The 17,375-nt window shown below is 42.3% G+C and overlaps 1 protein-coding gene and 1 long non-coding RNA gene across 3 annotated transcripts in view; one reads left to right on the forward strand and one right to left on the reverse strand.

The window, feature by feature from the left end:
• depdc7a (DEP domain containing 7, paralog a) overlaps positions 1-2,236 on the reverse strand; it is a 42,280-nt gene extending 40,044 nt beyond the window's left edge. The window contains exon 1 of the mRNA XM_080189974.1: positions 2,008-2,236. Within this exon, the coding sequence (XP_080046100.1) occupies positions 2,008-2,020 (13 nt within the window). The 5' untranslated portion in view covers positions 2,021-2,236. The remainder of the gene's footprint in view (positions 1-2,007) is intronic.
• Positions 2,237-2,375: 139 nt separating this feature from the next.
• The window catches only part of LOC145343728 (uncharacterized), a 44,128-nt gene continuing 29,128 nt past the window's right edge, over positions 2,376-17,375 (forward strand). For both annotated transcript variants that reach the window (XR_013886789.1, XR_013886790.1), the window contains exon 1: positions 2,376-2,503. This is a non-coding gene — a long non-coding RNA (uncharacterized LOC145343728). The remainder of the gene's footprint in view (positions 2,504-17,375) is intronic.

Consider the following 17,375-nt stretch of genomic DNA (forward strand, 5'->3'; position numbering starts at 1 on the left):
AGGCAAAAACACTGGCTGAAGCGTCACATTTTGAACATTACACCAGGGATATCACTGCCTCAGCATGGAGGCAAACCAAGGCAATCCTTAAAGTAGACTGAAAATTAGTACACTTGCTTTCTTACAATTTTAAAGAAGAAAGCAGAGCAACTATAATCAAGCAAATCAAGAGTAACAAGACCCATTCCTGACACAGGATTGCAGAGTTTTGTGCTTGAGGTGTTACAGCAAACCTAGAGTTCCATAGGAGGATTTAGACCTGAAACGTTAACTCTCTCTCTCTCTCTCTGCAGACCTGCTGAGTGTATCCAACATTTTCTGTTTTTATTATAACCTTCATGGGAAGTTTAATTAAATGGATTAGGGTAATCAACTGAAAACAGAAGAGTCTTTTAAAAACCTGCTAATATGCAACGTAATGCTCTAGTCTAAACTGTGGTTCTCAGTAACCAAGGGCCAATGAAAATCAAATGAACCAACCAAAACCAGGCCCAACAACATTTGGGTTACTTAAGAGGGTATCCAAAAAGCAGATTCAATAAAGAGTATACTTCCTAAATCACACTCAGCCCAGCTACGCTGCTTATTTTAATAAACCCATTCTCCCAGCATATCTCCTCCTAACTCAGACCAATTTTCTTGTATGTCATTGGAAACATTCAAAGCTGGGAACCACCTTTGAGTTGAATTAGTTTCATCCCAACTCGATCCTTTTCTGGCATCTCTCTCCCTGGTACAAGTTTTTTTTTGTTTTAAAAGAAAGCCATTATGATTTTCATATTATGATTTTCAGGTGCAAAAAAAAACGAGTAACAACTCAGCTTTGGGGCAGGGCAGCCTCTTACACAGAATAAAAATATTTCCATTCAGGAGGTTTGAGAAACAAAACACTGCCAAAAAAAGCTCTGAGAAAATTAAGTATTTCATGGAATCCTTACAGTACAGGAGGCCATTCAACCCATCAAGTCCGTACCAACCACAATCCCACACAGGCCCTATTCCCGTAACCCCACACATTACCCTGCTAATCCCCCTGACGCTAGGATCAATTTTAGCATGGTTAATTCACCTAACCCACACATCTTTGGAGTTTGGGAGGAAACCAACGCAGACATGGGGAGAAAATGCAAACTCCACACAGACAGTGACCTGAGGCCAGAATTGAACCCGGGTCCCTGGCACTGAGAGGCAGCAGTCTCACCGTGCTGCCCAATTTCAATTATGGTTGACTCTCAACTGCCCAAGGGCCATTAGGTATGGGCAATAAATGCTGGCCAGCCAGCAACACCCATATTTTTGGTTTGTCACATGTATTGGTTTACAGTGAAGAGTATTGTTTCATGCACACTGTACAGACAGAACATACCGTTCACAGAGAAAAGGAGGGTGCAGAATGTAGCGTTACAGTCAAAGTTAGAATCCCTGTGGTGCAGAAGGAGGCCACTCAGTCCATCGAGTCTATACTGACTATCTGAAAGAGCATCTTACCCAGGACCGAAACCCCACCCTTTCCTTGTAACCCCACGGTCAATCTGTACATTTTTGGACTGTGGGATGTTGAGAATCAACAACTTAACATGTCCCACGAATGAATAATAAAAAAAAAATTCGAATAAAAACAAAAAATCGATTTCTGGAATCCCAAACAGGGTTTTGACAGCTCAGGATGATTAAGGCGCTATATAAACGTTATTGGAGATTTTCCCGCTCCCTTTCTGATGCAGTTCTCTCTTTTATATTCCTCACAAAAAGACCAATAACCCACGCTTCTGGCCAGCCAGGCTGAGGAAATAAAAAAATCAGCAAACTGCGGGATGCAACAGTTGCCAAAGTTTTCCCCTCAGTTTTGAGACATTAAACATTCAAGTTTCTGGGGTTCAGAGTCGTTGTCCCCGGGCAGCGGCACCCGGGACTTGGCTCCTACTGTCAAGTCACAGGCCGGCAAATTTCCCAACTCAGCAAGAAAGAGTATCCAAAAAATTTTTTTTTTTTAAATCTCCAACTTACCTGAGTGAGCCATTCCGCCGGCAGCGACATTGCTGGAAGAGAAGAGAGGACAAGAAGAGGAGAGGCGCCCACACACACACACACACCGGTGAGGGGAGCTCCTTACCCCCCACAGTAGCAACTAGAGGAAAGCGTTCCCGGTCCCTGAACCCGTGTGGACTGAGAGGCGTCAACCAGCAGGGGAGGAGAGGGCGGGAGAACTGCAACACTGCAGGCAGCCTGCACTGGAATGGGGTCAGAGTGTGTGTAGGACAGGAGCGGATTGAGCCAGAAATTCCTGCTCTCTCTCTCTCTCTCTCCCCCCCCCCCCCCCCCCCCATTTACTCTTCAAACATTAACCTTACGCCAAACAACTTTAGCTACACAACGGGGATACTCAATAACAGTAACAAACAGCAGCAACATTCCAGAAAATCCACAACCTGAGACACTTCTTTTTGTATTCAGAGAACTTACTTTCTACGGCGTGTGCGTGTGGGAAGAGATCATTCACAAAGTATGTGAATATATATATATTATCGATTACCTGCTCTGTACGCTGCCGGGCTTAGAGCCGCCAGGTTCAAGGTTAAGTTCATGACTCGGGCTCTCTCCCGCACAGTTGCCATTAGGACCCCCCCGGGAAAAAGCGACACCGAGACCAACACCCTGATTGTAACCCGCAACCGATTGGACCCACCAGCAGCTCCTACTTATCAACGCCCCAAATGCACCCCGACTGGACACATTTAAATGCTGGATGACTAGTTTCCAATTTCAGCCTGATTGCTGTGTTTCAGCAGAGAGCAAATGTGGGTTCAATCGCCACCTGCGGATATTGCTACTCCCAACACAGTTTGATTTATTATTTCACATGTTTTGGGGATACATTGAAAAATATTGTTTCTCGTGCACTATACAGACAAAACAAAGAGTCCTTGGAGAAAAGGAAAGGAGAAAGTGCAGAATGTAGTGATGCGGTTACAGATAGCGTGTAGGGAAAGATCAGCTTAATATATGGTAAGTCCATTCGGAAGTCTGATAGCAGCAGGGAACAAGTTGTTCTTTTCTTATTTCTCACTTATTATTGTCACATGTACACAGTGAGAAGTATTGTTTCTTGCACACTATACAGAGAAAGAATACTGTACATAGAGAAGGAAAGGAGAGGGTGCTGAATGTAGAGGCAGTAAAAAGTCTGACAACACCAGGTTTTAGTCCAACCGATTTATTTGATAGTAAACTCACAAGCTTTGGAGGGGACTCCCTCTTCGTCAGGTGAATGGAGAGTTCTGGAGTTTACTGTGTTTACCCCAGTCCAACGCCAGCACATCCACATCATGAATGTAGAGGCAGCAGAGGTGGGTAGAGAGGCACAGTGGTTAGCACTGCTGCTTCACAGTGCCAGAGATCCGGGTTCAATTCCCAGCTTGGGTCACTGTCTGCGTGGAGTTTGCACATTTTCCCTGTGTCTGTGTGGGTTTCCTCCAGGTGCTCCAGTTTCCTCCCACATTCTGAAAGACAAGCAGGTTAGGTGCATTGACCCAAACAGGTGCCAGACTGTGCCAACTAGGGAAATTTCACAGTAACTTCATTGCAGTGTTAATGTAAGCCTTACTTGTGACACTGATAAATAAACTTTAGTGTTACAGTCATAACTAGGACATAGAGAAAGATCAACTTAATATAAAGTAAGTCCATTCAAAAAGTCTGATGGCAGCAAGGAAGAAGTTGTTCTTGAGTTGGTTGGTATGTGACCTCAGATTTTTGTATCTTTTTTCTGATGAAAGAAGGTGAAGAGAGAATGTCCGGGATGCATGGGGTTCTTGATTATGCTGGCTGATTTTCCAAGGCAGCAGGAAGTGTAGATGGAGTCAATGGATCAGAAGCTGGTTTGAGTGATGAACTGGGCTACATTCATGACCTTTTGTAGTTTCTTGCAGTCTTGGGCAGAGCAGGAGCCATACCAAGCTGTGATATATGCGAAAAGGATGCTTTCTATGATGCATCTGTAAAAATTGGTGAGAGTCATAGTGGACATGCTAAATTTCCTTAGCCTCCTGAGAAATTGATTCTCCGTTGCAATGCTGAAGGAGTTCTGCACCATTGCAAGTGCCATCTTTCGGATGGAACATCTGCTCTCAGTTGGATTTGAAGCTTCCCTCATGGCAATACATTTTGAACAATAGGGGTATTACCACTGGTCACCTGGCTAATATTTATCCACAGTAAGAAGTCTCACAACATCAGGTTAAAGACCAACAGATTTATTTGGTAGCACAAACCACAAGCTTTCAGTGCACTGCCCCTTCATCCCACTCACTTGATGAAGGGGCAGCACTCCAAAGGCTAGTGGTTTGTGCTACCAAATAAACCTGCTAGACTTTAACCTGGCGTTGTGAGACTTCCTACTGTGCTTACCCCAGTCTAACGCCAGCATTCCACATCATAACATTTATCCCTCAGTTAACATCATTAAAAAAAACTATCTTTTAATTGCTGCTGCATTTATTTCTTAATGTCTTAATAATACTGATACATCAAAAGCAATTCAATGGCCATAAACATTGTGGTGGTCACTACATAAAGGCAATACTTTTTCATTCAAGTATCTTTGCAAGTGTCAATTTGCATTCATGCAGGGCCTTAGCCATGGTAAACATTAACATTATTGAATGTAATATGAGACTGAGCTAGATTAGGACGCCTAACTAAATGGGCGAAGGAGCATTTTAAGTGAGGAGAAAGTCAAAGAGATTTTAGGGAGGGAACTACAGAGTTTCAGACCTAGTTAGCAGAAAATACAGCTGCCAATGTCGGAGCACAGAGATTGTGGAGGGTGTAAGGGCTGGACTATGTTACAGAGACAGGGAGACCAACGGAGGAATCAAAATCGAGGATGACTTTGAGACATTGTAGGAGCCAGTGTAGGTTAATGAGCACAGGACAGATAAGTCAATGGGCTTAGTGAAGAATAAGGTACGGACAGCAGAATTTTGGACAAGCTCTAGTTTACTGAGTGTATATGTTGGGAGCTCAGCATCAGAATAGTCGAGTCTAGAAGTAACAAAAGCCCTTTCCTCAAGAGAAAAACATTACTGAAAAGCGGTCAATTCAAAATGAATACAGAAAATGCTGGAAATACTCAGCAGGTCTGGCAGCATGTATGGAGAGAGATTACAGTCAATTTTTCATGTTGTGAACTTTCATCAAAGCTGATAGAAATCACAGAACCTTTACAGTGCAGAAGGAGACCCTTCAGCCCTTCAAGTCGCACTAGCTCACCAAAACAGCATTCTACCTAGTCCCACTCATTTATCTTATCCTTGTAATCTAGCACATTCTTTCTTTTCTGATCTCTTTCGAATATCCTAATTGAACCTGCCTCCAGCACCTTTTCAGACTCCAGACTCCAAACACCCACTGAGTCAAAATTATTTTCTTCACATCACTCCTACTTCTTTTGCCCATTATTTTGAAGTTTTCCCTCTAGATCTTGATGTTCTCTTGAGAAGGAATTGTTTCTCAGTATTTATCCTTTCCAAACCCCTCAGGACATTGAATATCTCCAAGGAAAACATGGAGGTGAAATGGTGGAAAAAGACAAAAAAAGGAAGGTCTGTTAATAGAATGGAATATGGGAGACGGTAAATGACAAAAGAGTTGGTGAGGCAGAGCCAAAGAGTAATAGGATAAGAAACAAGTCCAGAGGAGATATCAATAGCAGGAACAGCAGCTGTCCAAAACCAAAGTCAGAAAAACAAGATTAAAGCAGACACATGCAAAGGAAAGGAAACAAAATGGGGGAACAGAGATTAGTCTGAAATTATTGAGCTCACTGTTGAGTTCAGATGGTTGTCAAGTGCCTAACTGAAACACAACAGTATCTCTAAACAATCAGTGCCTTAGCACGGTGGCATAGTGGTTAGCACTGCTGCCTCACAGCGCCAGGGACCTAGGTTCAATTCCAACCTTGGGTGACTGTCTATGAGGAGTCTGCACATTCTGCCTGTGTCTGCGTGGGTTTCCTCCAGGTGCTTGGGTTTCCTCCCACAGTCCAAAGATTTGTGGGTTAGGTTGATTGGCCAGGCTACATTGACCCTTAGTGTCAGGGGAATTAGCAGGGAAAATATGTGGGGTTGCAGAGATAGGGCCTGGGTGGGATTGTTGTTGGTGCAGGCTCGATGGGCTGAATGGCCTCCTTCTGCACTGTATGGAATTCTATGGTCCTGAGACTGTGTTTTAGATTCTCCGACCAGTAGAAATAATTTCTCAGCACATGCACTATCAAGCCCCTTCAGAGTCTTTTATGTTTCAATGAGGTCACCTCTCACTTTTCTATATGCCAGAAAAAAATAGGCCCAATTAACTCAGTCTCACATCATGATTCCAGGGGCCAATCCAGTGAACCTTTGCAGCACCACTTCCATCGCAAGTATATCCTTTCTTAAATACGGGGACCAAAACTGCACACAGTATTCCAGATGTGGTCTCACCAAAGCCTCATATAATTGTAGCAAGACGTTATTTCTGTTCTCAATAAAGACTAACATATTGATAAACGCAAAATACTGCAGATGCTGGAATCTAAAACAAAAACAGAAAAATGCTGGAAAATCTCAGCAAGCCTGACAGCATCTGTGAACTCGAGTCCAGATGATCATTTAAAGTATAGATGCTCTGACAAAGGGTCATCTAGACTTGAAACATTGGCAAAACTAATTCATCTTTTGGTTTCCTAATTGTTTGTTGTACCTGCATGCTAGCCTTTTTCTTACAAATGCACCCAGTGACCTCTGAACATCAACATTTACAAGTTCCATGCCTTTCAAAATATATTCTGCTTTGTTATTCTTACAACTAAAGTAAATAACTTCACATTTACCCTCATTATACTCCATCTGCCATCTGTTGCCCATTTGCTTAACCATATTTCTTTGCAACCTCTCTTCGTCTTCCTTAGATCATAAGACATAAGAGCAGAGTCATAAAATCATAGAATCCTACAGTGCAGAAGGAAGCCATTCAGCCCATCGAGCCTGCACCAACCACAATCCCACCCAGGCCCTATCCCCATAACTCCATGCTTTTATCCAGCTAGTCCCTCGGACACTAAAGGGAATTTAGCCTGACCAATCCACATAGTCTGCACATCTTTGGACTGTGGGAGGAAACCAGAGCACCCGAAGGAAACTAATGCAGACATGTAGCGAATGTGCAAATTCCACACAAACAGTGATCCAAGCTGGGAGTCAAACCCAGGTCCCTGGCACTGTGAGGCAACAGTGTTAACCACTCTGTCAACATGCCACCATTCAACGACAGATCTGATATGTAATCCTCAACTCCACTTTCCCGTCTGATCCCCATAACCCTTGATTCTCTTCCTGATTAAAAATCTGGCTATCTCAGCCTTGAACGTACTTAATGACCAAACCTCTACAGCCCTCTGCAGTAAAGAATTCCACAGATTCACTACACCAAGAGAAGAAATTCCTCATCTCTGCCTTAAATGGGCAACCCCTTACTCTGAGATTATGCCCTCTGGTCCTAGACCCTCCCACATCCTATATCAATGCAGTTGCCTCTCATTCTCCTAAACTCTAATGAGTACAGGCCCAACCTATTTAAGCTCTCCAATTAAGAAAATCCCTCCATTCCTGGAATCAACCTAGTGAACGCTCTTTGAACTGTCTCCAATTGCCAGTATGTCTTTCCTTAGGTAAGGGGACCAAAACTCTAAGGAAAAATGTACTCCTCACAGATTACATTTCAACTTAGCTTTGTATCATCAGCAAATGTAGATACATTATTCTCACTCTCTCCATCTAAGTCATTAATGAAAAATAGCTGTAATATCAGCACCAATCCCTGCAGCACTCTGTTAATCACAGCCTTCCAACTTGAAAATGCCTGGTTATACTTACTCTTTGCTTCCTGCCCATTAACCAATCTGCTAATGTATTACCTCCAACATCATGAGCCCTTTTACAAGGCTCCTTATCAAATGGTTTTTCTGAAATCCAAGTATACCAAATCCATGATTTCCTTTTAACATAAAAGATGAGCTGCTGTCCCTTGAGCTTGTTTTGAACTTCATTGGAATACTGCAATGGGCCGAGGTCAGAGATGTCAATTTGAGAGCAAGGTGGCAGGCTTGTGGACCGAATGGAGATGTTCAGCAAAGTGGCCACCCAATCTGTGCTTGGTCACTCCAGTGCAGAGGGGAACGCATTGTCAGCAGCAGATACAGTGTAGGAATTGAGGGAACTACACATAAATCACTGCTTCACTTGGATGGTGAGCTGGAAGGTAAAAGGGCAAGTGTTGCATCTTCTGCGCTTAATGGAAAGATGCTGTAGGGAATGGATAGGGTATTGGGAGAACTAATTAAAGATGATTGCCAGAGTATTAGGATAATTAGAATGGCCTGGAATTCCATTTATGCTGGTTTCTATTTCGAACGTGCTGATGAACACTTACATCCTGAGAGAACATAAAAAGCAGCACCAATTAAGCACAACTGCATCTTCAGTCAGTAGTGCTGAGTTAATCGCAAGTGGGCTGCTGCCTTCTGCTCTCAAAGTCCCTTCGCCCCGCAACTCCTATTCCATTATTATGCGAACTATTAGGAAGGACATTCCAACTACTTCTGAAGGATTTCGGGTCCACCAAGACTGTAAGCATTTGGTTAAGTTGAGTTAAAAAAAAGTTTAAAAAAAGTTACCCTGAAACTCCAGAAATCTGTAACACTGTTAATCAGATGGTTTCAACTCAAGTTGGGCTTACATATATGGACTTAAATTAATCTGAACACATAACTGCTAAAATACAGGGAACTTATTAAACTGTTCATAGAATCCCTACAGTGCAGAGAGGGGCCATTCGGCCCATTGGGTCTGCACTGACCACAAACTCACCCAGGCCCTATCCCCATAACCCCATGCATTTACCCTAGCTGGTCCCCCTGACATTAAGGGGCAATTTAGCATAGCCAATCAACCTAACCCACACATCTTTGGACTGTTGGAGGAAATCAGAGTACCTGGAGGAAACCCATGCAGACACGAGGAGAACGTGCAGATCTAAGCTGGGAATCAAACCCAGGTCACTGGCCCTTATCTTTTGGATAGGGGTCAGAGATACATAATTGAGCAGCACAAGTTTTTGATAGGTATAGAATAGAAGACGCCTAAACGATTGAAGAAATTTGTGTGTAACAATGTTAGAGAGTAAACCACATTTGCATAAACGTTTTTAAAAAATGGAATTACATTTCTATTACTCCACAGTTAATATTATGCCAATGGACAGGCTAGACAGTTTCCAAACAATTCTATGAACTGCACGGTCATGTGAGATTTTAGACAGGAGCCCAACTGATGCTCCAGTCCAGGTGAATATTAAAACTCCGATGGTATACTTCAAAAATCAGGAAGTTCTCCTGGTATCCTGATTAACATTCCTGCCACTTAATGAATTATCTCATCATCTGACTTGTTGTTGGATCATTACTGGTACATATTAACCACCATATTTGCTTAAGTAATACTCACCACACCCTTAAAAATAGCAATTAATCATGTCAAGAATTTTGAGATATTTCAATGTGAAAAGACAAGATTTGCTCAACCCGAGACCAGAAAATCCTGTCTGTGGTCAATGGACCTTTCCATTGTCCACCTCTCTCCCACTCTGATTCTGTTGCGGGCAGGGCGGTAGAATTCCACTGTATAAATACTTTTTTCCAACATTTGACAGAAAATTCTCACCCCAAAATTTCTTTTAAATTTATTTATTAGTGTCACAAATAGGTTTACATTAACACTGCAATGAAGTTACTGTGAAAATCCCCTGGTCGCCACACTGTGGTGCCTGTTTGGGTACACTCTAAACTGTAGACCAGTGCTTCCCAAACATTTGCCTGGTGACCCCATTTTGTACTTGAAAACTGTTGTGTCCCCAGTCCCAGATTCCCAGTTGCCGTTGCTGCTTTGGAGCTTATGATGCCATTTGTCCTCCTATGATTCCACTGGTGGACAATAAACTGTGGTCCAGGAACCTATCCTTCAAACTGTTTGCTGTACTGCCTTGTGTAAACATTGTTTGCTAAGTAGAGGCTTTGTTGCTGTTAAATAAATAGTGTTCTGTGAGTCTTGTCCCACCACTTACAGTGTCTATTGATACAGCTGTGTAAGTGTAGGATTACATTTTTAAAAAACGTGTTAACTTTATTTCCCAGTTATCATCAAGTGGCACATGTCACCAGTCACATGCCAACCCTATAGAATCACAAGGTCCAATGCATTTGTTCCAAAGGTATTGTATCAAAGGTTGTCAAATAGGAGGCAGAGAGTGGGGGTCAACAGGTGCTATTCGGATTGGCGGATGGTGACTAGTGGAGTGCCCCAGGGGTCAGTGCTGGGGCCTCAGCTTTTTACCATTTATATAGATGATCTGGAGGAGGGAACCGAGTGTAGGGTGTCGAAATTTGCTGATGACACCAAGATTGGGGGAACAGCAAATTGTGCGGAGGGTGTGGAGAGTCTACAGAAGGATCTAGATAGGCTGGGCGAATGGGCCAGGAAATGGCAAATGGAATTTAATGTTGGCAAGTGTGAGGTGGTCCACTTTGGTAGGAAGAATGGTAGGAAGGACTATTACTTACGTGGCGAAAAACTGCAGCAGGCGACGGTGCAGAGGGACCTCGGGGTCCTTGTGCATGAGTCGCAAAAACCCAGCTTGCAGGTGCAACAGGTGGTCAGGAAGGCGAATGGGATGCTGGCCTTCATAGCGAGGGGGATTGAATATAAAAGTAGGGAGGTCTTGCTGCAGCTGTATAGGGCATTGGTGAGGCCACAGCTGGAGTACTGTGTGCAGTTTTGGGCGCCGTACTTACGCAAGGATATTTTGGCCTTGGAGGGAGTGCAGAGGAGGTTTACTAGGCTGATACCGGAGTTAAGGGGGTTGAGCTATGAGGAGAGGCTGAATAAACTAGGCTTGTACTCGTTAGAGTTTAGAAGAATGAGGGGAGATCTCATTGAGACGTATAAGATGATGAATGGGATGGATAGGATAGAGGTGGAGAGACTCTTCCCGCTCAAAAAAGACAGTAGGACTCGGGGGCACAGCCTCAAGATAAAGGGGGCGCGGTTTAGAACGGAGTTGAGGAGGAACTTCTTCACTCAAAGGGTGGTGAATCTCTGGAATTCTCTGCCCGTTGAAGTGGTGGAGGCTGCCTCGCTAAATATTTTTAAGACGCGGGTTGATGGGTTTTTGATAAGAGAGGGGATTAAGGGTTATGGGGAGAGGGCGGGAAAGTGGAACTGAGCCACAACAGATCAGCCATGATCTTATTGAATGGCAGGGCAGGCTCGAAGGGCTGGATGGCCTACTCCTGCTCCTATTTCTTATGTTCTTATGTTATCATGCAAATTGGAACAATCATTCCAGATCTACTAAACTTAGGTTGCAAAAGGTCGTGAATGTAGCCCAATCCATCATGCAAACCAGCCTCCCATCCATTGACTCTGTCTACATTTTCCGCTGCCTTGGCAAAGCAGCCAGCATAATCAAGGACTCCATGCACCCTGGACATTCTCACTTTCACCTTCTTCCATCAGGAAAAAGATACAAAAGTCTGAGGTCATGTACCAACCGACTCAAAAACTGCTTCTTCCCTGCTGGTGCCAGTTTTGAATGGACTTACCTTGCATTAAGTTGATCTTTCTCTACACTCTAGCTATGACTGTAACACTACATTCTGCACTCACGTTTCCTTCTCTATAAACGGTATGTTTTGTCTGTATAGAGCAAGAAACAATACTTTTCACTGTATGTTAATACATGTGACAATAATAAATCAAATCAAAATGTTCAGGCCAAATGCAAACTTTTTTTTTTAAATGTTGATCTGAATCAGTCTTAACTTTGAATAAAAGATCCCAGAAAATGTTTTCTAAAAGACATTTGCTCACCTGTCATGTCAATTGGGAGAAAACAAATAATCAATGAAATTAAATTTAACTTTGGTGTTGCTCAGAATGGGTAGTAGTGGATTGTTGTACTTCCCATTAAATTTCCTTGCCACACCATCAATATATAACAGTTGGCCAATCTGTCACTAGCAAATTTGTGATCTCACTATGGAATTTTAACCCTATCCAACATACAGGTTTTTTTTACATTAGAGTTGAATTCAGCAATTCAGGAGGAATGTCTGTACACAGAGAGGTAAGAATGTGGAACTTGCCACCACAAGGAGCACTGAGGTTAATGGAATAGATGCACTTATGGGGAAGCTTGATTAACTGAGGGAGAAATGAGTAGATGGATATGATAAAGTTAAATGAAGTACAGCAGAAGGAAGGTTCATGTGTAGCATTAACACAACGATAGATGAGTTGGGCCAACAAGCCTGTTTCTGTGCTGTGGTTTCCATGCAGTACATAACCTGATAACTGAACCAGGGTTGAACATAGTAGGAAGGATGATTACAGATGCTAAATCGCTGTGAACTCTGTCAAGAGTTAAATATTCAAATACATTGGGCAGGATTTTCCAAGCCCCCCGCCATGGTATGTTTCGCAGTGGCAGAGGCAGCCCGCCATTGGCTGATGGTGAGATCTTCTGGTCCCGCCATTGTCAACAGAATTTCCCATTGTATGCATCCCCACTGCCAGAAAAGCCATGGTGGGGATTCGCCGTTGGCGGGACTGAAAGATCTTGGTGGCAGGAATGGCTGGAGAATTCCAGCCATTATTTCATTGTCTGACAGGAAATGGTTTAGATGGGGACTATAACTACTCCTATTGACAATAAGGCCTTTCATTTACTCATTAAAGACTTAAAGATATTTCAGTGATAGGTTAGGTTTAGCAAACTGACAATGGATACAAACCAAAAACTTTGCATTACAGCTGATGCTTCACTGTAACCAATTATTTCTATCTGCAGTGCTGCTGTGTACCAACACAAGGGTTAGCATTATGGCAACAAAGGATGCTAATCAAGAGATGCTCAACAACTAGCTTACTGTTAATGATAATGGTACCATGGTTAAAAGGTTTTGTTAAAAATTGTCTTTAATAGAAAGGATGGAACACATTTGTTTCCTTATTCCTAAACAAAAGAACTGCTATTAATTTTAAAAAGTTGGAAAACAATAGGAAAAAAATTCTTTAAAATTCTTCAAAACCATGAAAGAAAACAAAAACAATGTCTAAGACATAATGGTCACAATGTACAATCCAGCTAATGCTTCTTGCTGCTATATCACCCTCCTCCATCCCTTCCAAACAATTGTGAGAATTCTATTCAAATCCATTCAAAAGATCGATGATCCACTGGGATACAAGCAACCACCACCGCCCCCCCTGACACCTGACTTAGTTCTTTAAGTAGCTTGTATACTTGCCCCCAAATTCTCTGCAATGTTTAATTTGACTTATCTACCCACATTCTAGTTCCTTCCTCATCATAAATATATCAAATCAAGCATCCCCAAAGTCTGCAAATAAGATCCAGTTCCCAGAACTTATGATTATGAAGGATTTTAAAACTAGCAATTAATTTAGTGGCCTTCCACTGAACATTTCTCAGGCTTCCAAATCTCCCACGTGAAGGAAGAACTTGACACACCAATCTAGGTGGGACCCAACAAAATTCTTGAACAAATTCTTGAGAGCGGCAGTCCCTATTGGAGCTGACACAAAGCTGGCTGATGTTCTTCCTTCCGACAGGCTTCGCTTCCCATCATCTCGTCATTTTTTTGTCCTCTGCTTTGTCCATGACCTTTCTGTATCGCTGCTGTAACAGCCTGTCGGTCACGTGCCAGTAGCAAACTCACCATACATGTCTTTGGGGATGCAGCTATTGCCCATTTGGTTCACACGATCAGCCGAGTTGTTACTGACATCTAACACACAGATGCCTGCACACTGGTGTTCTTCCATATTCAGTACTCTTGTCCTGCCAGGGGATATCTAATATTTGTATGAGGCAGAGGAGGTAGAAGCTGTTCAATCATCTTCCTTGGCTTGTATAAGTTGTCTATGCTTCCTTACTGTATAGGAGGTCCTGAAAACACAAGCCTTGTACAGACAGAGCTTTGTGTTTATGATGAGTTTGTTGTTGGTCCACACTGAACTTCTTATGTTTGACATGATAACTGCAGTCTTAGCAATCATGTGCTAAGTTCTGAATTAAATAATAGGTCACAGTTTTAGGGTACTAGACCAGAACCCTAAGGTATATTATGAAGCCAGACTAGACCCAACAATTTTTCTTTTTTGGCATAAACACAAGGATAGGATACTCCACTCCAGGAGTAATTCCACTGAGAAATTAGGGATCTTTTATAGTAAAACAAACTTTAACTATATCTCTAATAAAATGAAGCAGCGTAACTATTAACAGTTGAATAATCAAAAATGAATGGAAACTTTAATTTCTAACTTATCACTGTTTTGATTCCAAATAAGCAATACTTCTTACATATTTACAATACCACTTTACATACAGTTAGCATCCACAAATATACTTGCTATATTGAATGTAGTCAGTCTTGAAGCTTTCAGAGAAAGTGAATCAACAGCACACAGAATTAACCTGTCTTCAAGCAATTCCTGACCAGCACTGAAAAGGTTTTACTCTCTGCTACAAACCTAGCTCCTCCCATTAACCACATGACTGAAACACTCATTCTATTCCTTTAATCAAAATCCCTAAGGGAAATTTTGTTTCTATTCACTGAAGTTCTTTTGGATGGCATGGTGGTTAGCACTGCTGCCTCATAGCACCACGGATCCCGATTCAATTCCTGACTTGGATCACTGTCTGTGCAGGGTCTGCACATTCTCCCTGTCTCTTCTGGGTTTCCTCCCACAGTTCAAAAGACATACTGGTTAGGTGCATTAGCCATGTTAAATTCTCCCTCACCGTATCTGAACAGGTGCTGGGCTGTGATGACTAAGGGAGCCCAGCTCTGTCTCTGCATGACATAAGCATGCACAACACTGCCTTTCAAACGTAGGCATGCATGAGGACATGGTGTCTGCCAGATCCAATGTAACAAAGTAGATAGCCTTATTAGCAATGAGCTAGTGGCTGGTGGCAGTGATTTAAGACTGACACACATACCAAATCCATTCAACTGTTGAAAGTTGCTTTATTTTTAAACAGTAAGATTTTTATTTGATTTGACTTATTGTCACATGTATTGCAATACTGTGAAAAGTATTGTTTCTTGTACACCATACAGACAAAACTTGCCTAAAAACATGGTTAAGTGCGTTGGCTATGCTAAATACTCCCTCAGTGTGCCTGAACAGGCGCCATAGTGTGGCGACAAGGGGATTTTCAATTCATTGCAGTGTTAAAGTAAGCCTACTTGTGACCCTAATAAAATAGAGCTAAAAGTTATTTAAAGCCTATCTTAGTAAATACAACGTGGCTAAAATGAGTAATTATCCTGCTCACCCAATACCTGAACTATGTTTTCCAGACACACCAACTACCTGTAGCAAAAAGCTGAATTTTAAACATTCCCCTTAAGCAGAGAAAAAAAACACGTGTCCATAGCAATAGCCTCATCAAGGACTTGGACCTTATCAGCAGAGACACACTCTGTAAACTTCTGGAAAATAGTCTGTCCCCCTATGGACAGGAGCGACTCTGAGTGTCACTACTTTCCACAAGAACATGCACAGTGCTGTCAGTTACAATGAAGCATCATTAGAGACTTTAAAGAAGATCAGCAAAGCTGTGTCCAACTGCCAACTTTAATAGTTTTCTTCTTGCTGTTGTTGTATGCTTCTGCAACTCATGCAGGTATCTACCTTCACACCAGAGCTGACGGCAAGCTTTTCAACTTAACACTGCATGCCAAGACTAAAGTACACTCCTAGCAAGTAATCTAGGAGTTGCTGTTTACAATAGGTATTTGTTGATCCACGATATGTGAAGCTGTCAACGTCAAGAGTGAGATTGTCACCATTGATGAAAGAGGGAGTCTCTACATCTTGGCCCATAACGTAGATATTGCCAACACTGATTGTCAGTCCAAATGCCTTGCAGACCCAGGAGAACCAGTCTCCAAGCTGCCACAAGTGAACTTCGATATGGGATGCTAGGGCAGCATCATTAGCAAACAGCAACTCATACATTTAGACACTATGCACTTTAGCCTTGACATGCAGTGTTAAGTTGAAAAGCTTGCTGTCAGCTCTAGTGTGGAGGTAGATACCTGCATGAGTTGTGGAAGCATACAACAGCAAGAAGAAAACTATATTAAAGTTGGCAGTTGGACATAGCCTTGTTGATCTTTAAAACCTCTAATGATGCTTCATTGTAACTGATAGCACTGTGCATGTTCTTGTGGAAAGTAGTGACACTCAGAGTCACTTCTGCCCATAGGGGGACAGACTATATTCCAGAAGTTTACAGAGTCTGTCCCTGCCGATGAGGTCCAAGTCCTTGACGAGGTTTATGAAGGCAATGTAGAGTGCTCTGCGCTGTTCACGGTACTTCTCCTGTAACCACTGAAGTGACTACATACAGGGCTGTTTTCTAATTATAGATCCTAATACACTCACAACAAAGCAAAACACTGCAAATGTTGTAAAATTTAAAAAAAAAGAAAATCCTGGAAACACTCAGCAGGTCAGGCAGCAAACGTGGAGTGAAGCCAAGTTAATGTTTCAAGTTAATAGTAAATCAGTTTCGATCACAACTTTCACCATACACCACATGTTAATAAAGTACACAATGTTAACAAAGTTAATGCAATATTTATAAGTAGAAGGCTAGAAAATAATGGGAAGGAAGATTTGCTACAGCACATAAAGCCTTAGTTAGAACATATCTGGAGTATCGTGTACAGTTCTGGGCACTGCACCTCAGAAAATATATATTTCTCTTGGAAGGAGGGCAATGTAGAAGCAACAGAACATTACCAGAGATCCAAGGGTTAGGGATTATCTTAAGCCATTACATAAACTAGACCTGAATTCACTGGAATATAGAAGGATAAAACGTTTTGAATGAAGTTTTTAAGATTTTAAAATGAATGGCTAGGGTAGAAAGATGAACTTTATCTGCTGGTAAGAGAGCCCCGGATAAAGGAAGAAATGTTTTTTTTTATTCATTCACAAATAGGCTTACATTAGCACTGCAATGAAGTTGCTGTGAAAATCCCCGCGTCGCCACACTCTGGTGCCTGTTCGGGTACACAGAGGGAGAATTTGGCGTAGCCAATGCACCTAACCGGCATTTTGCAGACTGAGAGGGGAAACCAGAACATCTGGAAGAAACCCATGCAAACATGGAGAGAACGTGCAAACTCCACACAGACAGTGATCCAAGCTGGGAATCGAACTTGGGTCCCTGGC

This window comes from Carcharhinus amblyrhynchos, chromosome 6 (genome assembly GCF_965287045.1).
Source record: "Carcharhinus amblyrhynchos chromosome 6, sCarAmb.v2.hapA, whole genome shotgun sequence".
Taxonomy (NCBI): Eukaryota; Metazoa; Chordata; class Chondrichthyes; order Carcharhiniformes; family Carcharhinidae; genus Carcharhinus; species Carcharhinus amblyrhynchos.